The sequence below is a fragment of the Dermacentor variabilis genome, chromosome 6 (genome assembly GCF_050947875.1).
Source record: "Dermacentor variabilis isolate Ectoservices chromosome 6, ASM5094787v1, whole genome shotgun sequence".
NCBI classification, from domain to species: Eukaryota; Metazoa; Arthropoda; class Arachnida; order Ixodida; family Ixodidae; genus Dermacentor; species Dermacentor variabilis.
The window spans coordinates 150705936-150731575 of NC_134573.1; the positions used below are offsets into that span (position 1 = coordinate 150705936).

At 46.6% G+C, this 25640-nt stretch overlaps 1 protein-coding gene across 2 annotated transcripts in view; it reads right to left on the minus strand.

The window, feature by feature from the left end:
- The window catches only part of Patronin (calmodulin-regulated spectrin-associated protein patronin), a 52334-nt gene that overhangs the window by 6988 nt on the left and 19706 nt on the right, over nucleotides 1–25640 (minus strand). For both annotated transcript variants that reach the window (XM_075696252.1, XM_075696253.1), the window contains exons 2-10: nucleotides 16260–16574; nucleotides 14932–15017; nucleotides 12938–13431; nucleotides 9217–9310; nucleotides 8544–8596; nucleotides 6588–6666; nucleotides 2572–5033; nucleotides 2306–2412; nucleotides 342–469 (exon numbers count right to left, since the gene is read on the minus strand). In XM_075696252.1, the coding sequence (XP_075552367.1) occupies nucleotides 342–469; nucleotides 2306–2412; nucleotides 2572–5033; nucleotides 6588–6666; nucleotides 8544–8596; nucleotides 9217–9310; nucleotides 12938–13431; nucleotides 14932–15017; nucleotides 16260–16574 (3818 nt within the window). The remainder of the gene's footprint in view (nucleotides 1–341; nucleotides 470–2305; nucleotides 2413–2571; nucleotides 5034–6587; nucleotides 6667–8543; nucleotides 8597–9216; nucleotides 9311–12937; nucleotides 13432–14931; nucleotides 15018–16259; nucleotides 16575–25640) is intronic.

Here is a 25640-nt window from a genome sequence, read left to right on the forward strand (position 1 = left end):
CAAGCATAATCACACACCCCTAAAATTTAGTCTATAGCCATTATGTTTACTGATGCAAAACATAAAAGCACAGAAAATGGCAGGGGTTTAAACAAGTTGAATTAAATGCCAGGCGGTTTCTTTAGCAGGAATGCGCACCACACTCTGTGAGTACAGGATTAATATATGGCTCAGGTGTTCACGAGAGCACAGTCTAATAACTAGGTGGGATTATTCTTTAAAGTTCAATGAGTGCTGCAGTATCCTTTTAGGAATACTTTCTTTATACTAGACAAATAAGGCAATGAATACGTATCTAACTAAACCTGAGAAACATTGAGAAAAAGAAGAAAGACACTGACTGCTCTTGCATTCGCTTGACAGCATTTCGTTGCTCTTTGGCAAGCCTGGCTGCCTCCTGTTCTTCTCTCCTCCGCAGCGAGACCAGCATCATCATCTCCTTGCGCCGCTGCATCTCATTCTCCGCCTCCTGCACAACATGCAAAACAAAGCATAAGTTTCATTACCTCAAAATTGAGAGGTGTTTGGCCACTGCTGCAATTTGGAACATCTGTAACAAGTGTCACACAAAAATAATAATCGATTCCTTACATATGTACGTCAAAACATTTCTGTAGAGACTGTGATAGATACACTCAAGCATATTCTCGGACATAAAACACCAGAGTCACTTGAGGCAAGACGCCTTATGGGTGTGTGATCTTCCTCAGACTGAAGTGTGCTTTTGCACCATAGTATCTCAGAATTTCAACATAATGTCATGGGTGGCAATATCACATGAAGAGGGTTAGAACTCGCGTTCTCAAAGGCAACGGTTGTCATGCGTCAATGAAGGGTGCCTGCATTTCTCCGCATAATGCTGCTAAATGCTAGAAACCTTTGTAACCTCTCATTGATGTCCCTTTTCTTTATGATACCTTTGCGTGTGTATACACTAGCATTGGCTACACAAGACTGCTTTCTCACACCTTTCTATACTCTTTTCAGTAGTTACATGCAGCACTGTGGAAGCTACAGGCTTCTTCAACCAATATGGGGGGCAAACAAATCTTAAAGGTGCCCTTCTGTGCCCTGTCGTCTGCTAGCGGCAAGTGCTGCAATGCAGGAGGCAGCAACAGCATCTACAAAGACTGGAATTGCGCAGCGAGATCAGCTGTTGTGGTAGCAGTGGTAGAAACCAAAAAGATGTGAGTCTTCAAGATATTTTGAAATACAGAGGAGAAGGAGGGTTGCAGAGACAGTGGAAGCGGAGGGTTCAGAAGGAGCACTCCGCCAGTGTGTCCCACAGCATGGTGGCGCCATCTCTTGATCCCTCTTGTAACATTCACTTGTACACGGCGCGCTCGCTGACATTCATAAGTGCATCAATTTTCTTAACCAGAATTCGTGCACATTTACTGCATTCCTTCCGCACTGATCCGAGCATGTTCAAAGCCAACTTATTCATTCCTTACATGTAAAAGAGCAGCTTGGAACAATACCACACAAGCAAAGCCTGTGGATGCTATTGATGTGAAGGACAAACCACTACCCAGGAAGGAGTCCTCCGCAGTGCTATGGCAGCGCTGACTATAAGTATGAATTTAGTGACTGTCAAATCAATTAGTTGCTTGTACTTCTTAAATGCAAATTAGAATCACGGTCACTGACCAAGTCTCATGAATTAACCCTGTTTGCGCCATAAGTACTTTATTGAAGAATGAACAAAATCACGCAAGAAGTGCCCCTGTGCTCTGCAAGGAAGCTTCCACGTAAACACCTGCCGACAAGACCACTTGTCAAGGCCATTTAGTCATCTAACAGGTGCCTAACTGTGGCACTACATCTCACTGCACCTCACTACATCTCATGAGTCGTATAGCCTTGGTACATGCGTACATGTATGTGTACGCAAAAATCCGTGCGGGTGGGATCATACTAACCACTGTAAATGAAGCTGCCCAGGCCGAACAATTTCCGAATAACTGTCCTATGTCCAGCGATAAATCAAACTAAAATAAGGAAGCAAAGGTTCGTCAATTGCTTCTTGCATGGAACACCAACGTGCACAAACAACGAGTCAATAAGCTAAGCAGAAACTTCTTACTTAGATTTACCAGCATTCTGCATAAAGAAAGGACTGGCGGCACTTTTCCTGTCGCCGACTCTTATTTGTCATCTTGTTTTGTGCCGATTATACCAAGATGAACTTGTACCAACTAGGCCAACAACAAAGCCTACTCAAAAGCATTTTACCATCTGTAAATGACTGCACTTTTCCCTACTCCTAGACTTACAAAGAACTTAGAACTATGCTGCCACTTACCGGGTCAGGATTCACCAAGTCAGCTCCTATGACAAAACCAACCCCTAATGACCCACTAGGAGGTCCTTGGTTCTCTGATGGGGCGCTGTTCGATGAGTTCTCAGAGCCTGCAATGAGAAAAAAAAGAAAGGTTCCTGCCATTCCCATGCTGACTGAACTTCCAGGTTTCCCTAGAGTAATTCTTGCACAAAATTTCATAAAGGTACAATAGGCTATCATAACGAATCTGCATTTCTGAGGTGAGACGAGAAGAAGTATCCGTTTACCTTTTGTGCTTTCTGTAGATGCTGCTGTGAGGGTACCATTGCTGAGGCCGAGCTCTTCTGGCCTAGCATTTTCCTCTGGCTTTGCAATTCTTGGTCGGAGCTTGGGCTTGGGCTTCTTGGGTTGCTGATCATCAAAGCTGATAAAGAAGCCCACTTCACTGCCGTCATCAGACGGTTTGGCCTGATTCCGCACTGGCTGCTGCCCTTTAGAAACACGGTACGTCTTGCCAAATTCAACACTCCTGGGCTGCGAAGCTAAGCTGCCCATTGACAGATTCTCAAGGCGTTCTGAAAGCTGCTCTTCCACAGCAGGCGGTGGCGGCGTCCGTGACGGGCGCTGAGATTCAGACTGAGTGGGTGCGGCAGCAGTCACCTGCTCTGTGCTGACTGTGCAAAGTGCTTGGAATGGTGGCGGCAGTGGGTGCTGCTGTTGCTGCTGCTGTGGCTGTTGCGGCAGCTGCTGTTGCACCGGCTGCTGCGGTTGCTGTTGTGATGGCATTGTAAAACTGGCATAGCCCACCTGCTGCATGGTGGCAGCAGTGCCATTCTGGTAGAAAGGCGGTTGGTATGCAAACTCATTTTGACCTGAGGGATAGACTACATAACCCGGGTCCACCAGTGCAGCGGCTGGTGCCCCCCAGCGCATGGGTTGCTCGGCAAGTGTGACCACAGGAGGGCCCCATTGCCCTCTTCTAGGCTGCTGCGGCGGAAGTATGGGTGCCATTGGGTATTCCCACTGACGTCGTTGATGGGACTGCTGCTGCTGTTGTTGCTGCTGCAGTTGCTGCTGCTGCAGTTGCTGTTGCTGCAGTTGCTGCTGCTGCTGGTGTTGCTGGTGCTGCAGTTGCTGCTGCTGCTGGTGCTGCTGGTGCTGCAGCTGCTGCTGCTGGAATAGTGGTGGTCTCACCACTTCAGTGAGGTAAGGTTGAGGAGTGGCATGTGCAAATGTGGGCAGGCTCTGAGGCTGGCCGCTATCATTACCACTATGCAGGAAGAACTGCTCTTGAGGCTGTGGCTGCAATGGCACTGCCTGGGGTCCGTGCAGAAGATTCTGAATGGCTTGCTGCTGTTTGGTGATGCGTGAGATGTCAGACTGCAGAACCGTCAGTTCTGTGCTGAGTTGTTCAATAGTCGTGGTGCTATCCTCAAGGTCCACGTCATCACTCTGAGGGGATTCCTGCACGGGTTGTGGGCTGCCATTTTGATGCAGCCACTTCTGCTGGGAATGCTCAGAGTCAACACTGTCGGCAGAAGTCTCATCGAGCAGTGTTTCACCAGATGACTCGTGGATGCTACCACCTTCGGAGACTTTGCTGTCACCGCGTGCAACAGCTTGCAAGAAAGCTGCCTTGCTGACCTTTTGTCGCTGCTTCTTGACACGATCTTCCATACGGCGCTTCTCTTGCTCGATCTTACGCCGCCTTTCTTCAAGCTTTAATCGCACATTGTTCAGCTGTGCTGCCAGAGGTGATGAACTGTCCTCTGCAGTTCTGTTTTCCTCACTGTCTGCAGCCTGCTGCTGCCATGTGGTTGTTGATGATGACGATTTACTAACACCATCAGTTGGCGTCGTCTTCCGCTTCTCCGGTGGCAACCGATTCCCAGAGCCGTCCTGCTGCATGTAGACAATATTGATGCTTGATGGTGCCTTACCGGAGTCTGTGGTATCCTTCATCTTTGACAGCTGTGCAAAGCTCATAACCTGAGCAGCCTTCTTCGTTCGTTCCCTGTGCTCTGCAAACATGTCAGTCTCAAATGGATCTGTCATTTCCAGGGCTGCTTTTTCGCCAGAAAAATTGTACATGTGCGACAGGGATGACTCTCGCCGAAGTGGATAGCCCGCCTGTTTCTGCAAACCTCCCCCCAACTGGTCGTAGTAGGTTTCCAAGGTTGAAGGCTTCTTTGCTTCAGTCTCCATTGCAAGCCGACCCGTCCTCCGTATGGGAGAGCCTCCATAGATGTCGGTCTGTGAGGTGCTGCGACTCAGTGTTGTTGGCTGGAACAGGTCTGATCTGGAAGAGTTCCTCCGCAATGGTGAACCAACATCGGACTTGGAGGCACTCCTGTGCAGAGGCGAAGCGTGATCCGAGCCGACAAGGGTGCTGCGTGACCCACTCCGGTGAAGAGGAGATCCCAGCTCCGAGCGAGAGGTGCTCCTTCGAAGGCTCAGGTTTCCGCTTATGGATGATGCCCTGTGTGCTGGAGACCCATGCTCCTCTGCTTCACGCGCTCGGAGCATAGCTTCATGCAGGCTTCGTGCGGGGGACTGGGGCGTAGGTGAAGAGCCTAGTGAGGTGTCTTCACCACGCTCCAGGTACTTTGCGACATCACAGTTATTTCGCTCCTTGGGCTCGCGCAAGCGTGCCGGCAGAAGAGGGTCCATGGCTTCAGTTGAGTGCCGTCGCAGAGAGGAGCTTGGCCTCCGGCCAGTCAGAAAGGCATCATCTTCATCTGAACGACACCTGCGGTAGAGGTGGGTGCTCTGGAGGTCCACAGCAGGTAGCAAGCACACACAATCTCAAGGCACCACAATGTTAAACATTGCATCTGTACCTTAAGGACATTAAGCCACGACCAAAATAAACATTAAAAAAATTGTACTTTCTTTTCCAGCCCATTCTGTACAGCCTCCTGAGGAGCCATGCTTACAAAAATTAAGGTTTAACTCTTGCATCCAAACTGCAGAGTCTGGTGTGTGGTCTACCACTACTTCATTGACAGCATCTGCCACAGATAGAGAGTCACGACTACTGTTTGTAGTGTATTGTGTTGTACAAGCTGCACGAACATAATCTCAAGAAGCTCACTGCCATCACTATAAAGAAAACCAACCTGTAAGAGCATTCAATATGTTTTTAAGACACAGAAGATCGTAAGGTATGTACAAGGACCACCTATCTCTGCTTTGCTTGACTTACCCAATCTGTGACTTCGAGCTAGTTTGGGCCATGATAAGAGAAAATGGTGAATAATATGGCGAGCAGAAGCTAAAATAAGCATGGTTCCACTTAGCCATTTCGAAAATGAGGGAACCTTGTATACACAATAAGAGCTTGCAAGAAGCTCCAACATTAGCCTCCCGTGAATGCCTGGCCACAGTCGAGCAGCATAACTAAGTAATTTTAAAGGAAAAAAATAATGTTAAAGCCAATTTTGACATGTCTACGCACGAACTAGCTCACAACTGCTACACCTGACTTGCAATTCAGCTGCTCCTTAGAAAATCAATGTTTATACCACATGCATAAACTTGTGAGTATGCATCATAAATGCCATTTGACATCAGTATATAAATCACAGAGGCTGCTTACACAGGAAAACTTAGGAGAGTGAAAAAACTGTGTGCATGCGTGAGGTTTACTGAGTTTTTTACAAGCATTTGGTCCCAACATTAACTGTTTGGTTTGGTTTTCTGGGTTGCTTTTGTTTTTTCTTTCTTATGCATCAACAAGAACATCTTGAGTTATTAGAAACGAGATAGATATAGCAGGCACCATAAACATGAACGGCATGCGCGGAGGTAAGCAACGCAAAGGTCAAGCCAACAATCACTTGTGGCAAGAGCTAGGGCTCAACAAAAAGAATTTGATGGCGTGCTTCTCATGCTAGCAAAGATGATGCATGGATAAACAGCCACATAATTGTATGTCTTTCAATAAATCTCAAATTTTGCCCACTCAGTCAACGGGCCTCGATTATAAGACAGAATACACAACAAGGTCACATGGCAAATGGGAAAAAGTTATCTGAAGGAGCTGTTCCAACAACCAAAATTCAAGAAACAGATGACACAATCCTTGCTTTCGTCCTGTTATCAATGCTCTTTAAGAATGACATTACTATGCTTGGGCTAGTTGTGAATTGTTAAAACCAAGAGCGTGAAAACATGACACAGACAGACAGAGCGCAGCAATTGTTGATGTCTGCCTCTGTCTTTGTTGTTTTCATGCTCTTCGATTTTACAAATTAGCCTTGCACACTTGTACAGCCAGTGAGGCCATCAGTGAAAATGTTACCTAGGTGACGAGCTCAGCTGATCCGAATCTTCATCCTCCCGGACAGAAGAACGTGAAACACGAGTGCTAGGCTTTGCACCTGCAATTCAAAACATGTTCACAATGCATCAAATGCACCATTACACTGTACGTCACTGTTTCACAAGCTTCAGGTTACAAAGCATAGTGACTTAACATACTGTGGATACTACGTCGACCAGGCTTCGCTAGTTTCAATGTTGATGAGGCGCCAGCAACATGGCCTGCGATCATGCTCACAATGCATGAAGAAGATATCAAAGCAAAAATATTGCTATTTCTGCTCCAATAGGTGGCCGAATTAGAACGTGGTCATGCAGGCATAGTCCGAATTACTAAACTTGTGGATGCACAAAGCACTGTGAGGTGTTCAAATTTTGGTCATCCTTATAGATTAAAGAGACACTAAAGGTTAATATTAAGTCAACGTGGACTGTTGAAATACCATCCCAGATACCTCGAAATGCTTGTTTCATGCGAAGAAGAGACTTATTTTAAGAGAAAATGCGGTCTGAAGCGTCCGCGTAGCTCTAGCGCAGTTCAAATCGCCCGCCCTCTGATCGAGGAGTGGTGACATCATGGTCTCATAGTGACGTTGCGCTGTCGGTGAATAAAACGGCACCCGCAGACGGCACTACGGCTTTTCTGCGCAAAACGAATACGCGCAACCAGAAACAGAGTCAAGACAGAGCCGACAGCAGCGAGAAAGCCGAACTATGGTGGCTAGTGGAAGGAAAAGAGCGCGATGATGAGCTGGTTCTTTATTTTACGACGTCAACTTTGACGCTCGTTGCAATGGACGCCCCTGACAATGACACATTGACTCACGATGCTGGGCTCGACTTACATTGACTCACGATGCTGGGCTCGACTTCAGCGATTTAAGCACTGATGAACGTGACCTGCTGCTGAGGGCTCGCGCTGCCGGCATTGTTGCGTACTACTACGACGGCAACTGTATGTCATCGCTGTACACATTCGCACATTTGTAGCTTTTCCTTCGCAAAAACCAAATGCGCCTGTCTTTGACCTGCAGTTGTTCTTTCACTTCGGAGAATACAGGCAAGACCTATGGAACAGCGCTACGGGAAAGCATTGCTTTGAAAGGCACTCCACATGACTTCAGTAAGTCGGCGTTGAACTCGTAATCCTCTGGACGAAAGTGCAGCGAGCACACCATGCGATTTTTCTGCTTTTTGCCAACGCACTGTGGCAGAGGTACGGTACTTAAGCACTTCGATCGGAGAGGTTAACTCATTGGCAACAGTGATAAGTAACATTAGATTCGCCGTTGCAACTGCCCTTGGCCAAGTTCCGCGGACCAATCGCGCATCCCACGACATCACATGGACATGGAATTCTTGCTGCTTGTTCCAAATGCAAGTTTCATGAGCTAGCAGAACCAGCGCAGCAGGACGCGATAATGAAACGACTGAAACTCCAAAGCGCGTGGCGCAGAGTCGAGCACACCGAGTCGAGCGAAAACGAAACCTTTCAACCACCCATACTACTGAAGGGTAACGTCAAAATGTTATTTTTTCTTAGAATCGAACAGAAGTAGACAAGTAGCATTTTCTTCCATCTTAAAACCTAATGAAATTATCCTTTTAATACGAGTAGTTGAGTACTAGCGACATAAATTACGATAAGGAGTGCCTTCGTCATTGGGCTAGTACCAGAATGTCGCTGGGGGGTCTCAAACAGTGTCATGCATTTACCTCAATTTCTCGGTTACTAAAGCTCTGTTCGCGATTATATTGACGCCTTAAACGTTGTAGAGCATTGCTTTATCACTTTAACTTGACTTCATAGTAACCTTTAGTGTCCCTTTAACTCTATAGGAGCAGTTGTGGCGCCGTGAAGTTGTCCAAATTATCAGTCAATGCAAGTATTTCATCAAGAATTCCATTGTCTAGTGAAAAACTGAAGTGTGCTCACCCTGGCTCAGCCTTCGCACTCCTTCTGGCCAGGCCCCATTGTGCTTTGTTTGGCTGATGGAGGAAGCAAGAATAAAGAGTGGTTGGATGGTTAACATGTCTACACCAGACTACAAACACAGTGCTGAACAAGCAACTGGAAATATATATATATATATATATATACACAGTACACATCATGTGATTTGCAAACAAAACATCAGCAAGAAGTGGCGTAAAAGCACCTCAGAAAATATGTATATTTTTCCTTTTTCAATAAACTTCCAGTTGTTTGCACAGTGTTTGTGCAGTGTTTGTGGTCCTCCTTCATCCTTGTCCTCTGTGCTGCCACTAATCATGAACCTTAACCAATTTGCTCAACTTGCTGCTCTTCTAAAATCAAGATATTGCAGTAAGTGGTCTCAATACGGTGGTCAATGAAAATTTTTCTTTTTGAATGAAAAGAAATTTCCAATTAAGTACACATTTGAACTTGAATGATTGCAGGATGACTGTAACAGCAAGAAGTGTGCCTACAAACAATGTTTTCTATTATATGTACTTTTTATGCTTTTGCCAATTAGTAGAAATAAAAAATGAACAACCTACAAAATCATCATTCCAAAATAAGACACATAGGCTTTACACTGTACAGAGTGTGTATGGGGGAGGGGAAGAGAGAGAGGCACCCTTACTTGTGGTCGTCAGCTGGGCACAAATCTGGAATGTGGCTACATGAGTTCTGCAGGGCACGTGCCTTGCGTAGGGACTCCCCGCGATGCCGAGCCGCTGCACACAACAAATGCATGGAAACATTACATTGTGCTTCCGGACATGAAACACAATGTAAGAATGATGCGCCACTGCCCCTTTACGACAAGTGCTTGACAAATCAGGGTTCAGAAACTAAACTTGCCAACCGCAAATGGTGTCAGGCGCTGTATGCACAATCATGCATGCCAAGACAGTGCATCAAAAGCAAAAGCACTGATGAAAATAATATTTCCTATTTCAAACAAGTCACATACATCTTCAAACACTTCTCACTGGACCTGCGCTGCAAGTTTTAATAATATTTGTCAAATATTTCAGTGAAAGAAGAAAGAATGTAGATGGACCGGAGTTGCTTTTGGCATTGATATGTTGTCACGTAATGGGTTCACTTCTTTTACTGTTTTTCACTGTGTTTTACATCAGGCATACTATTCAAGTGGCTGAGTGGGTGATTTCCAAGTATGCTAGACATGAAATAATGAATGTTTCCATATGTGCCCTTTCTGTAGAGAGTTCTCGCATGGAGTGTACATTTTGTAAACTTGAGAAAACTCACTGAAGAATTGAAAATGTTTAACCCGTTTTGCAGCTGTACATTTCTTGTGATTCTAAAGACGTAGAAAATGTGGCGAAATTAAATTTTGAATGGACACAGTCAATGGACATCTGAAGGGAATCGTGAACATCAGAAAAAGTGGTGCATTCAATTGGCTGATGTCAAGTATGTGAAATAAAGAAGTGTCCTTTTGAACTCCAAACCACTACCAGAGCATTGTACACAGAACGTAAAACTTTATAGTTTCCATATTCAAATAAAATGTATAAAGTGTGCTTGTTGCCTACAGAGATAATCAGTTCATATGCTTATCATAAAAAAGAGTAACAAACGCTAGCAGATCTTAGTACAGTACAATAATGCTTCTTTCACATCTGTGAGCCTTCAACATTGCAAAAGCTAAACACTATTATAAAAGTTTACATTGAGTATTTATGGGCTTTGTTTTCATTAGCCGCAAGTTGGTGTGCGAGTTCATATTTACCCAATGCAATATTTTTTGTACTATCATATGTTCTACAGAAAGGCAATGGTAGTATTGACACAATATTGACAAATGCAAAAAACACTTATTTCATGTCATAACAGCTGATCAGCAATAAAATTTATTCCCCACTGCTGTATCTTTAGCAAGGTGCGTGCTAAGTTTAGTGTTGAATTTCACATAAGACATTCTCAAGCTGCAGGCCGACTTGCTCCTTGACCTGCAAAGCTCCACTGCACACAAGATTTTGCAGTAGAACAAAATGCCACTCTAATGAATACCAACTACTTGTGGGCAGTCACTGAATATGTAAGATCTTCCAAACAAACGGTGCTAATTTACATGCTATCTTCCATGCACCAGCCCTTCCAAGCACCCAATATTTGAATCCTGGGCTGGGATAATGCAGCAATTCTATTCCAATGCTATTCCTTTTCACACTTTGTCAGTGGTTTGAGCGGTGCTACACTCACGTTATAACAGGGATGGGCTGGCCGTGACTGGTGGATGACAAGAAGGAAATAGAACTAAGCTGAAGGAATTCTTGCAGTATACTGGCCGTGGGGTGTTTAAATGCAGAAGCTGGCGTATTGAAGAACTCGCTCTCCCTCTCAAGCATGAATATTTCTGAGACATTCTATCTGCTCAAAGTGACTGTGTAGATTAGAGGCATGTTGTATGCTTCACAATTTAAAAGATAAACCTGATACAAAACTGCGAGAATGAGTTTCATCAGCATTCACATAATATGGAAGAATCCATCCACAAAACAGCTGAAAACGGTTCATTTCGCTGGGCAAGCGATGCGCACTGCTGTCACAGTTGAATGCTGATTTATAAAAGAGTTGCTCTTTAAGCAGGCCTAGGAGGCCAAAAATTGCAAAAAAAAAATTGAATTTTTAGAACTGACTATTTAGAAACATATAATTCTTTTTGCACTAATCTGTAGAATATCCTGCTTCAAAGATTGCCATTTTGGTCAAGTAATAACAAATTTAACTGCATATACCCACGTCCATCCTATCCCGAGTTGATTTTTTGCAATTTTCTCACAATTAATTTTTTTTACACTTGCAATCTGCAGCACTGATACTTCAGCACTACAGTGTAAGATATATACTCTTTAGGTGGGAACGCTTCTCGGCTTGCTTGCGAGATGCAATCGACCGGATAAAACAGCAACAGCGCACGTCCATCGGCTTAGTGACGGCAGCGGATACCTATCGGCAGGACGACGCAACTTCAGTTAGAACACAGGTGAGAGCTTGCACGGGCAAGAAATGCATAGATAACACGAGCAACCAGGGAACAGTGTCTGTATGCAGTGTTACGCGGCTGTATGTGCTCCGACGAGGTGACGCCCTCTGCTCCATGCTCTCCCCTAACCACGGTAACCTACTTTCGCACGTCACTCAATCATTTAGGATTTCCCGCGAAGCGCCAGTTTTTATAGCAACAGTAGGTAAAACCTTTTCTGTCTTGAAGTTGCGTCTTCCCTCCAAAAGGTATCCATCACTGTCACCAAGCCGAGGGATGTGTGCTGTTGCTACTTTATCTGGATGATTGTGTCTCGCATGATTGTGTCTCACTGGCATTATTGTTTTCACTTTTCGGGCTATTGATGTATGCATCAAAATTAAATTTTATTTTTCCATTTTCTCATGATAGAGGCTGGAAACATTAGTATGTGATTCTAAATTAATTTCAATCAACTTGAGAAATAATTAACAAAAACAATATAATATTTGAAATCAGCATGAGAAACTAAACAGGTATACCTAATTTCATCAAGATTGTTCGAAAAGTGATGATAAAAAAGAATTTCACTTTCAGAGCCATGCTGCTCCCATAAGCATGTCAAGGACAAGCATGGATGAATTCATATGTTCATATAATTTATTTATTCAGCATACCTGCAGCGCGTAAAAGCATTACTGCAAGGGGGGGGGGGGGAAGAATACATATACTACATGTTAGACTTGGAACGGTGCGTGCATCTACACATGGCCTTTAATGTAAAATGCTCTACTAAAGGATGAAGAGTCTTGCAATTGAGTTTGTGCCCAGCCCATCTAAGCATCAGACACACGAGATTGAGAAACAGTGCTTTACACAATGTTATATATGGGCACATATGCACATGTGCACATGCAAGCACATGCACACACACAAATGAAACAAACAAAAGGACATTTGCCACTACAGTGCAATCTGCAGCACACTGACTGTGGCAGTTTCAGCCTTAATGGCCCGAACATCCCTCTGGTCACTTTGATTTCATTATGTTTACTTGCTGTTCATACAAGCAAAGTTCAGTCCTGCAGCAGTGCGTGGCAGGTTGAAGACAGACAAAGGTGAAAAACACTCCTCGTGAGAAGCAAGGATTGTGAGGTGACAATATCTTGTTTTCTCATGTTAAACCTTTTGCATTCAGCATATTGGGGTTGGGGATGAGGGTGTTTATGACAAGACGACGAGTACCAACAGCAACAACCACATCACTTTTTCTAACAAGGGAAGAAGCTCACAACAGCTATTGCAGCCCATCTCAAAAAAAAAAAAAAAAAAAAAGAAGAGAGAGAGAGAGAGAGAGGAGTCTTACCCTGCAGAGAGTTTTCAGCACTGGGCGGATCGTACCGCAGTCCCGGCCGTCGCACACACTTCGCCGGCCGGATCTCAAACACAAACATGAGGTCGGCAAGGAGGGCGAGAAGGTTTTGCCGGATGGAAGGGTGCACAAAGAGCACATCCTCCACCGTCAGGAAGAACACATCATGCGGCAAATGAGCATCACAGAAGCGCTGGCTCAGCTGCAGGTTGTAAAGCGAGTCGGCTAGGCTGTCGCCCGGCAGGCACAGGTCGTGCCAGGGCAGATGCTGCGGGCAGTAGAAGCTGAGCAGCGCGGCCAGCGCACAACCGTCGTTCAGGTCCGCCAGGTCCTGCAGCACAGGCGGGCCCCCAACAGGTGGCTGCCCGGGCCCCAGCTCGTCCTCGATGCGATGCCGCATCTTCACTGAGCACTTGTTCAGCCAGAGCAGCGCTGCATCCTCTGCGTCCACGGGAACTTCCTCCGGGTAGCCGACAGCTGAAAACCGTCTGCAGGAAGAACAGTGACCCCTCGCCGTTGCTTACAGTGTACAGTGCGTTTTGCTGTTAAAGGACCCCTCACTAGGCTTGGGCTTTGAAAATAGACCAGCGCAGCGAATCGATCACACACTGACGATGGTGTATGCAAAGAACCAAACCATGCAGCAAGAATAGAAAAAGAAAGCATGCAAAGCTCATGAGATAAACGGTACGTGGTCTCTCGGCTCTGGTACGTGAGAAGGCAGAGAAAAAAAGCTGCTTGCGAACACTAGTTGAGGCAAAGGCAGAGAGTGCTGACGTTATCAGTAATGTTCACCTCCTGGCAGAACGGCAACACAAATCAAATTTGTTTTATCTCCTGTAATAATGAACTAGTTTGAAAATTTGTTGTGGCAGAACACTTCCTAGATCGCACTTAACAACTTCCAGTATACAAGCACAATTTCCGATGGGGTCTGGTGACGGGCCCTTTCACTTTGCTGGCATCCTAAGCTGCAAGTGTCAGCTGAAGCTACGTCCACGTGCAACACAAGCACCCGGGTAGCAAAGTCCCAGTACCACCAACCACAAGTCATCTGCTGCAAATCAGAGTGATTGTACAGAGCGACTGCCCAGCGATTGTACCAGAGGGGAACAATTAGCATGTGCTCTATACTCATGTCTCCCCTTTACCATTGGACTGCACCGTACAATGTATGTTCTGCAAGAGGTAAACATGCCACTGCAAATGAGATAACAACAAATACTGATAAGCCACATGATGGAATCTGTGTCCCCCTAGTGGCATTCCGTTTATTTAACATAACACCATTTTGTCCATTAATGGCACTAACACAGGACTAAATTTAGTACAGAAGAAAGTTCAATTAGTGGAGACAGCTCAATTAGTGGAGCATCACATGGGTCATGCAGAAGAAGTGGGTATGGCTCCCAATGGCCACAAGCTGCCCGTTTGTTTACTTTAATTTTTCTTTTCATTTTATATGAAAATTTTAATTAAAAGAACAGACAATTTTTTCCCCAAGCTTTCCTTGATTTCATTGTCTGTTAGCTTCATCCAGTTGTAACTAACAAGAGAAATCAAGGCCCTCAGTGTACTGTTACTCTTGTCACTCATAATACATGTCAGAATAATAATCAAATTTTTATGCCTCAGGAGGAAGTTAACAGAAAATGAATGTGCTGGCTGGTCATACCTAGCAGCCCAAAAGCTCATTGTACACAGCCATACTATGCTTAAACTTGAAAATTTGCAGGCAAATTACAAGTCTTGCGCCAAGGGGAAACTGGACACGTCTGGCATCCATACATGTCAGAATAATAATCAATATTTTTACACCTCAGGAGGAAGTTAACAGAAAAGGAATGTGCTGGCTGGTCATACCTAGCAGCTCAAAAGCTCATTGCACACAGCCATACTATGCTTAAACTTGAAAATTTGCAGGCAAATTACAAGTCTTGCGCCAAGGAGAAACTGGACACGTCTGGCATCCGCCTGATTGAACTTACCTGACCACTTCAAAGACCTTGATGGGTATGAGCACTTCTTTGATGTACAATTCCATAATGCCATTGATGACAGCCATGTGGGCACTCTGTACAGCAAGAGAACAAGTGCTGAGAACATGCCACAAATGTTTCTTTCATAAACTGCGCTCACTCAAATGAAACGTATTAGTCAAAAAGCATTTGTAGATCACCTCTGTGACTTAGTTATGCAAACTGTACTCATGAAGCAACCTTATTTGCCAAGGTTCATGCAGAATTTTCACTCAATATACAAGGACAATTCAAGGATTTCAAGGATGTCAAAGACCAAACTTCAAGGAGGGGAAACAAGCCTTACTTGTACACATACACTGGAAAATAATGAAACCTCGTTTGCTCTTGCTGCAATTTCTCGCAGCTAAGCAGTTGCTGAGTACGACACACGCTTTGAGCACTTCCAAGTACCTTTTCAAACTTGACTTTTCCATTGTAACGATGTCAGTCAGCTTCTAGCATAATGGTTAGTAGTCTCTGGCTTCAGTCAAAGATACTTGTCACATTAAAGACAAATGACTGAAACTTACTTTTCACCAGCCATTTCTAGAGCTTAGGGCTAGAAATTAGAGTCATGCTGGCGGCGGTACGAAACTAGCCAAAACAACAAAAATAGTGGTACGCCTTGGTCCCTTGATCTAGCTTTGTCTAGTTCCATGATGGCAATGGTAATTTAAACATGCCTGTCATTGATGGCTGCAGACACTTCACATTTCATCACTTAGCGGCACTATGAAAAAAAAAATATCTAGGGTCATTTCCCAATACACAGCGTCTATGGTATAGCTGTAATGCGGGGTTTGTTCATTTGAATGTTCAATAATTGTCCCAAACTTTAGTTTTCAAGGAACACATTCATTTTCAAGGAGTTTTAAGAGCCCTTGAGTATCTTTTTTCAAATTCAAGTGTTTTCAATTATTTCAAGGAGGTTTACGGACCTTGATTCACTCTTCCTTAAAGGGACATTAAAGAGAAAAATGACTTGAGTTATATTAGTAAGTTACTCTTATCAAAACAGCTGCTCTTACTGCAAGAAGCCTGGTAAGGCAGAAAAGACACAAAAACAAAAAACAGGCAGTGACAACGCCTTGAACTTCCCGCAAGAATTCCAAACTGAAACTTTGACCTTCATTTTCTTTTCTAATAATCACCCTATTACTGCGAAATCAACGAAAGTATAATTTTTCAAGAATACTTTATCAATTTGAACTGATTCAGTGTTTTTCTCGTAAGTGTCCCCTTCAGCTGACGAAGCAGCTTCAACAGCAGTCGCTCTAGAAACAAGCTACACAAACCATGCGCAGCGGAGCAGTCTGGGCGAGCACGGTCTCGGTGAGGGGGGTGTGGTCGGCAGGTGGCTCAACCTCGACACCTTTGCGCTGCAGTGCCTGCACGACGCCCTGGTGGCTGAGGCTGTGATAGTTGGGGTCGGCATAGATGTTGGCCAGCGCAAGGCAGTACAGCTCGCCACTGGCCAGCGCCTGCACCAGCTGCGGCCGCAGCCGGTCCTGTTCCGCCTGGTCCCGGTAGAAGACCTCACGCAGCTCGGGGGGCACCCGGTTCTGGTGTGCCTTGGACACCAGCCACAGCACGGAGGCTCGCTGCTTGGCCTGCATGCGTAAACACACATAGTATAATTTACTTGCTAACATGCAAGCATTCTTTTTGCACTAAGGCAATATGCTATCCAATGCGCTGCTGCTGCATGAAGTGCCGCAATTATTCAACTCCTGCACAAGAAAAAATTAAAAATTGTGGGATTAATTATCCACCTAAGGAGTCGGGTCGAGGGAAGTGTGCTGAAAATGGTGCTTAGTTGATGCAGCATTGCTCAAACATCCAAGAGCTGCTGTACGATGAGATATGAGGGCACCATAGTGGAAATCCTGCTTAATTACAGCCACCTAGAGCTTCTTTAACACGTTGACTATGGCATGAGTGATCGGTAGGTCACAGCAGTTATTCCCACTGCATGGCTATGCAAGGCTCTCCTGGAGTGCGAAAGCAACACCTCTACTAGAAATAAATGAAAAGAAAGAAGAATTGTTGTTTCTGGTCCAACACATTATGGCACTATCTGTCTGCCCCTTGACGAAGCTTTAAAGGAACACAAATTCCTGGTGACTCGCCAGTGGGTCCCAACACATTAGGCATTGAGACTTCAAAATGTACTGCCACAGTGAACGTGTTAATGTGCACCCAAAGCACGACATGCGAGCGTTTTTCTTTCATTTTCTATTGGAATGCGGCCACCGTGACTGGATATCGAACCTCCAATGTTGTGCTCAGCTACCATGGCAAGTATACTTTCGCAGAATGCAAAGATATTGTGCAATGCGTTTAGTTAAGTGCAATCTTCCTTCTTTCAAACTTAGTTCACTCTTGCACAAGGAGAGTGTGCTGAGAACCATGCTTAGTTTAAGCAGTATTGCATAAATGTGATGCTGACGATAAAAGACAAAATCACTAATTATGAGATATTAAAGTAACTACAAAAGCTTACATGAGCAAAGCATTAGTGATAAAAAGAAAGGCCAACAATGCACTACAAATGCCCTACACTGATTGACTATTATGATTAAGAGGAGTGACACACAAAAGATGCCTAATTCAGAATGTAAGTTGAAGTGCTAAGAATGGTTGATGCAATTCTGCACCTTAATCTCCCCTCTTTTCACAATTGCAGTCAGAGGCCCTATTTTTCTATTTCATTTTCCATTCTTTTTACTCCTTGTCATTGGTTCCCCTATCAAAATGTCTCATATGACACACAAAAACATATCATCATCATCATCATCATCATCATCATCCTGTTTTATGTCCACTGCAGGACGAAGGCCTCTCCCTGCAATCTCCCATTACCCCTGTTCTGCACCAACCGATTCCAACCAGCGCCTGCGAATTTACTAATTTCATCGCTCCACCTTGTCTTCTGCTGTCCTCGACTGCGTTTCCCTTCTCTTGGTACCCATTCTGTAACCCTAATGGTCCGACGGTTATCTAACCGCCACATTAGAAGGCCTGCCCAGCTCCATTTTTTTCTCTTGATGTCAATAGAATATCGTCTATACCCATTTGCTCTCTGATCTAAACCGCTCTCTTTCTGTCTCTTAACGTTCTTAATATTCATATGGGATTATTGAATTTGTAGCTTACGTGCCATACCGAGATTTTTCGGTAAGATCGGTTATGACTCGCATGCAACTGTGCCGCCGTTATCCGTGGTATCGGCCATTCGGTGTTACAACGTTACAAAATGCGGGCCCCGACATGCAACACCATTACACAAATCGCACAGCCATTAAAAAAAAAACAGCCAATATTCAACAAATTTCCATGTACCGTTTTACTGATATCTTGCATGTCACTGCTAACGAATCAAAACGACGTGCCTAGGTGAGATAACACGCTCGAGAAAATCTAGAAAACATGGAATTTGACTGCAACTTGTAGGCCGAAGTATAGAATGAAAAAAGTAAATCGGATATTTCAAGTACACTTTTTCGTAACTACACGATTACGTAATGTTGCCTACAAGTTAATACGTCAGGCACTTATTTCACATTAAATCGCGAGGAAGGGCGCAGGCCATAGAGTTTCTCACTATAACACCTAGAGGGTAATCTGGCGCCACCGTCTATGGGAGTTTCTTAAGGGGGCACCGTGCCGTCATGGGAATGACGGTATACGTGTCTGCGAGGCTCGTGTTGGCTGGTGTTGTAAGAGGCTTCGTCTAAAACGTGGATATGGCTACGCAAATAATGCGTTCTCAAAGTAAGATCTTCATAAAATGTTTCCATTCACGCATATTACATCTTTACTCACCCACGATGCAAGACCAAGCGAAGAAAAGCAAGAACAGACGACCAACTGTTTCAAAGCGAGCGCGAACCTTGTCGTCTGTCCTCCAACTTTAGCGCCCCGCTGATACTTTTTACGTAACATGTAGTCGTACACACAATAACAAGTTCTCATAGTTAAACAAAACATGTTTTCGCGTAATAATAAAGCTAAAACAGCTTTTCACGTGCTGTTCTAGTAGAAAATGAATCATTGTGACAGACGGAACGGTACTTGCCAAGCGCCTCTTCAAGGTGTCCTGTCTCTACGAGAACGATGCCAATCCGAAGTCACAATATACCGGCATTCCCATGCATACCACAGCGCAGCAGCGCCAGATTTCCCTCTAGGTAATGTAGTGAGAAACTCTATGGCGCAGGCGACCCGCGAACGCGCACCCGAAAGCAGGCCTCCGAGAAGCAGCGTGCGGCGCGCATCATGGAGGCCATGCATAGTCCGGGCGCCTTTATTCCGCAATCAGGCTGTAATGACGCGCACTTTCTTTAGTCGACGATCGGTGATACGCCAGCATTAGCAAGTGTAGGGGCTTCAAGAGCTAACGCAATGACGCGACAACTGCTGCGCGCTTGATGGGTACTACTCCAAGCAGAAGGCACCCATTTCCTTACTTTCATTTTGAGCACTGGCTTCAGTTTCAGTTTCCGGGAACTGTGCACGCCTTGGTAACAGACTATAAATAACATTCATAATGGTAGCAGCGCGAACAAAACGATGACAGTGAAAGGACACAGGACGCGCGCTGTCTATGCGTGTGTCAACGCTCGCCCATGTGTCCTTTATTTGGATCGGACTTCTGGTACGATCTGTTGGGAACTCGGCGCTGACGCCCGTGGTCGTACCTGGGTCGCAAGCCCCAAGGGTAGCGTTGGCCTGGCGGCCTGGGGTACAACTGCAAGCATCCGAAGGTCCCGGCAAAGCATGAGTCGACAGGTAACAACGAAACAACTTGTTTATTTTAACATCGCAAAGAGTTGGCGGTCAGGTTTGACCGAAGTAGAGAGACGGGAGAGCACTTCACTCAACGGAAGAAATCGGAGCCCTCCTCTGGCGTCCGGGGGCAGCTGTTTTTATACTCTCGCAGTTGAGGGCAAGAAGGAACCCCTCAAAAGACGAGCACGTGAATGTACAATGGGCTAATGGTGACGCACACTGTCGTAGCGATGCCGTAGCACCATGTCGTGGCGCTGCGCACGATCTCGTAGCACCTGGTCGTGGCGCTGCGCAGCACACTGTCGTGGCGCTGCGCAGCATACTGTCGTGGCGCTGCGCAGCACACTGTCGTGGCGCTGCCGGTCGGACACAATGACTGTAACGAGAAGATGGTCCCTGCTTTGGCATCGCCTGTTTCGGGCACAATGACTGGAACGAGATCCCTGCTTTGGCATCGCCTGTTTCGGGCCCAATAACTGGAAGGAGATCCCTGCTTTGGCCTCGCCTGTTTCGGGCACAATGACTGGAACGAAATCCCTAGGCGGTCGCATCGCCGCAGACGCGCCTGGAAACACCTGGCGATGAGTGTTGCGGTGACGACGATCGGGCCAAAATGTCCGCCGCCCCGCCGCCGTCGCGCCGGCAAAACCACGTGTCGCAGGCGAAACGCAACAGACCGCCCCGCCGGGGAAAGGAGATCCCGATGGACAGGGGACTGCATCCGCTGTCCGGAGGGATGTCGCTCGATGATGCTCATAACCGAAGTCGGGCGTCCCTTGACGTTTCTTGAGCGCAGCGCACAGAGAAGGCCTCGTTCTCTCGTTCAGGTTCGCACGGGACACTGCAAAGTGACTTCGGGAGAGTTCACATTTTTGTTCTCGTTCCCGGCAAGCGTTAGAACTACGCTGAAAACTCAACCGCTCAGTCAGCAAGCACGGCACAACCCTCACTAAGCCCTGCCAGGCTCTTTCCCCTTTTTATACCACTGCCTAGTTCCTTACAGTAGTCTAGCATCACTCAGAACGCGTCCACAAATTGAAAAATTGCACTAGAAAGCATATCATCACTTTGAAACACTAAACAAAAGCAATATGTTAAAAAAAAATCCTGCCTCAGGAAGAAAAACATCAGTAACAAACAATTTTGAGGCTGATTCCTACGTTAGGGGCTTCGACTTAAGCCATCGGCGTTACCGTTGAGACTCCCCTTTTTGTAACGCACCTCAAAGGAATATTGTTGTAAAGCGAGGCTCCAGCGCAGGAGGCGGCCATTTTTGGGAGAGATGGTCTGCAGCCATTGGAGAGGGCAGTGATCTGTCTCAATGATAAACCTCGAGCCGGCTAGATAGCATGACAATTTCTGAACGGCCCACACGAGACATGCACACTCTTTCTCGGTGGCGCTATACGCCTGCTCACGACTGGTCAGCTTACGACTAGCATACAGGACGGGGTGTTCTACTTCTCCATTTTCCCGTTGGCACAGTACAACGCCCATGCCTCGCTCACTAGCATCGCACTGAACAATGAACCCTTTTGTATAGTCTGGCGATCGTAGCACAGGCTGGCTTGTTAGGGCACTCTTTAGGGCGCTAAAAGCTCTTTCCTTTGTCTCGTCCCAGACGACTGTTTGAGGCTCTGTCTTTCTTAGAGCATCCGTCAGGGGAGCCGCGATATCAGAGTACCTAGGGATGTACCTCTGATAGTAGCCGGCGACACCTAAGAACGACCGAATATCGGTCTTTGTGCGCGGTTGCGGAAAGTCTCGCACAGCGGCCACTTTTATTTCAGAGGGGCGGCGACGACCCTGACCAATCACGTGACCGAGGTAGACAACCTCGGCCTGTGCTAACTGGCACTTAGGAGCCTTTACTGTCAAGCCTGCTTCGCGCAGGCGGGTTAGCACTGCCCGCAAGTGTGTCATATGCTCAGACCAGGATGCGGAGAATATAGCTACGTCGTCTAGATACGGTAAAGCGAATTCTTGCTGTCCCCGCAACACTTTATCCATGAGACTTGAAAAACAGTATGGCGCGTTCTTCAAACCAAAACTCAACACTTTAGGACGGAATGTTCCCATTGGTGAAATGAACGCCGCATACCTACTAGCCTCTTCTGTAAGTGGAACCTGCCAATAACCCCTGACAAGATCTAGGGTGGAAATAAACTGAGCGCTACTAACTTTCTCAAGGCGCTCCTCGATGTTAGGGATCGGATAAATTTGATCCTTAGTGATGGAATTAAGCCTGCGGTAGTCGACGCAAGGACGAGGTTCCTTGCCCGGTACCTCAACTAAAATCAAAGGGGAGGTATAATCACTCTCACCTGCCTCAATAACACCGAGCTGTAGCATTTTCTTTACCTCAGCCTCCATAATATCGCTCTGGCGGGGTGACACCCGATACGCCTTGGATCGTACTGGCTCTGTGGAGGTAAGTTCTATATCATGAGTAAGTACAGAAGTCCTACCAGGCCTCTCAGAGAACAGACCTTGAAACTCTTGTAATAGCTGGTGTAGTTCGGTTTTCTGCTCAGGCGACAGCGGTGCTTTACTGATAAGGTCACTAATGACTTGACCGGTGTCTTCCCTGTTCGTCACTGAGCCTAGTCCCGGAAGCTCGACCGGAAGCTCTTCAGGAACGTTTACCATCATGCACACCACTGCTTCCCTTTGTCTATAAGGTTTGAGCAGATTACAGTGGTAAACTTGCTGTGCTTTCCGCTTTCCTGGCAGACTTACCACGTAGTTAACGTCCGACAGTTTCTGAACAATTCGCGCTGGGCCCTCCCACTGCACGTCTAGTTTGTTGTTTAGCGATGTGCGCAATATCATGACCTCATCGCCAACCTCAAAACGACGGGCCCTGGCTGTCCGATCATAATAAACCTTGGCCCTCTGCTGGGCCTTTGTCATTGCTCCACCTGACAACTCCTGTGCCCTTCTTAAGCGTTCGAGGAGCTTAAGCACGTACTCCACCACGACTGGGTCGTCGCCCCTACCTTCCCATGATTCTCGAAGCATGCGAAGCGGAGATCGAAGCGAGCGACCGTACACCAGTTCAGCTGGCGAAAACCCCGTAGCCGCATGCGGCGCGGTCCTTAAAGCAAACATCACCCCAGGCAGACACAGCTCCCAGTCAGTTTGATGTTCAAAACACAAGGCTCTCAACACGCGCTTCATGACGGAGTGGAGCTTCTCAACGGAATTCGACTGTGGGTGGTACACTGAGCTGTGTAGCAGCTTTACCCCACACCTTTCGAGAAAAGTTGTCGTCAAAGCGCTAGTAAACACTGTGCCCTGATCTGATTGAATTTCTGCAGGAAAACCAACTCGCGCAAATATGGACAGTAGTGCATTAACTATCTCAACTGAGCTGAGTTCTTTAAGCGGCACTGCTTCAGGGAACTTTGTCGCTGGGCAGATCACAGTCAAAATGTGTCTGTACCCCGTGGCTGTTACCGGCAGAGGTCCCACTGTATCAATAACGAGCCGTCTAAAAGGCTCCGTAATGATAGGTACCAATTTCAACGGCGCCCTCGATTTGTCCCCTGGTTTGCCCACCCGCTGACAAGTGTCACATGTCCTCACGAAATGGTCTGCGTCCCGAAAACACCCTGGCCAATAGTACTCTTGCAAGAGACGGTCCTTAGTTTTCTTAACTCCTAGGTGTCCGGACCACGAACCCCCATGTGACAAGCGCAACAGATCCTGACGATAGCATTGAGGCACGACCAGCTGATCGAACTCCACTCCTCGGCGGTCTAGATACTTCCGGTACAGGACTCCACCTCTTTCCACAAAACGCGCAGTTTTCCTGGCGATACCTTCTTTGACATTGCAGCGCACGTTTTCCAGGCTGCCATCCTTTTTTTGCTCGGCTATCAAAGCCGTCCGGCTGACTTTTAGCAACCTATCAAGTCCGTCTGACGTAGGCGCGATGAGCAAATCAGTAGATAGCTCTTCTAACTTTCCCGCGTCGGGATTTTCCTCTCCAGTATCTGGCGCCTTCAACGCTACAGACTCAATTCTATTCTGTTCGGGCGTGCTCTGAATATCAGCTTGCTGCGCCTCTGACCCTTTTTCGTTGTTTGATAACGTCGGCCCCGCAACTACCGCCTTTGCAGCGAGCTCCCGAACCTTCGATCTGGTTAAGGCCTGAACACTAGCTTCACCAAACAAAAGCCCCTTCTCGCGCAGGAGGTGATCGGACCTGTTTGAAAATAGGTACGGGTACTGGGGTGGCAGCATAGATGACACTGCCGCCTCCGTCTCAAGCGCTCCGAAAGGTCCTTCAATAAGCACTTTTGCTACCGGCAGACACACGCTATGAGCTTCCACGGCTTGCTTGATCCATGCGCACTCGCCCGTGAACATATGGGGTTCTACGTAAGACGGGTGAACTACATCCATCGTAGCTGCGGAATCGCGAAGCACTCGGCACTCTTTCCCGTTTACGAGGAGGTCTCGCATGTAAGGCTCAAGAAGCTTCATGTTCTCGTCAGTGCTGCCTATTGAAAAAAACACAACTTTTGGTGTTGTTTCCGGACACTGCGCCGAAAAGTGACCCGGCTTCTGGCACGTATAACAAACGCCCGCTCGCCTCATCTCGAACCGCTTTCTGCGTTCGGCTTCGGCTGCCGTCTCTTTACGTTTGGTCGGATTGCTTTCACTCGCATCCTCACTACGCGTGTCCCCCTTAAATCTCATGGGCGTGAACCTTGGCCTCTCAGACTTGGAGCCAAATTCACCCTTTTGACCGTCCTTAGCTCCGCGAGCTCGACGCGTCACAAACTCCTCGGCTAGCTCAGCGGCTCTAGCCACCGTACTCACGTCTGGCCTATCCAAGACCCAGTATCGCACGTTCTCCGGTAACCGACTATAAAACTGTTCTAGCCCGAAACACTGCAGAACTTTATCGTGGTCACCAAACGCTTTCTCTTCTTTGAGCCACTCCTGCATGTTCGACATAAGCCTATACGCAAACTCTGTATATGACTCACTTTTGCCTTTCTCATTTTCCCGAAACTTCCGACGGAACGCTTCCGCAGACAGCCGGTACTTTTTTAGCAGACTCGATTTTACTTTGTCGAAATCCTCTGCTTCCTCTCTATCCAAGCGAGCGACTACGTCGGCCGCCTCGCCGGGTAACAAAGTGAGCAAGCGCTGTGGCCACGTTTCCCGAGAGAACCCCTGCTTCTCGCACGTTCGCTCAAAGTTAACCAGGAACAAACCAATGTCCTCTCCAAGCTTAAACGGCCGCATCAGGTCAGTCATTTTGAACAATACGCGTTCTCCTGCACCGTGTGCCTGACTTCCATTACGAGCGCGTTCCATCTCTACCTCGAGACGCTTCATTTCCAAAGCGTGTTCGCGCTCTTCTTTTTCTTTCTGCTCTTTAAGTTCGCGCTCCTGTCTTTTTGACCTCTCCTCAATAGTCTCAAGGCATTCCGACAGCTCGTCATCCTCAGCCTCTAACTCAAGAATAGCCGTTATCAGTTCCGGTTTTCTTAGTTTGTCTGAGACATCCAGACCCAACTCTCTTGCAAGCTCCAACAATTTCGGTTTGCGCAACGACTTCAAATCCATGGCTGCTCTGAATGCTGCTTTCTCTACTGCTTACTATTGTCTTGCCGCAAACTAACCCGGCAGCAACGACAACCACAATTACCAGCTCTGTTTCTGACACTAACAAAAAGCCTGGCAAAGCTCAGTAGAAGAAAGTCCCGCACTCACCAAACCTCGCAGGCAGGAATTCCGCGCAGTCGTTCCGCTGCAGGCAACCAGTCGTCACACAGGGCTCGTTGCACTGCTCCCGGATCGACGTTGAGCTGCTCAGCATACAGTCAACTGCATCTCTTTGCTGCTGGCCTCCGTTGTCGCGATCT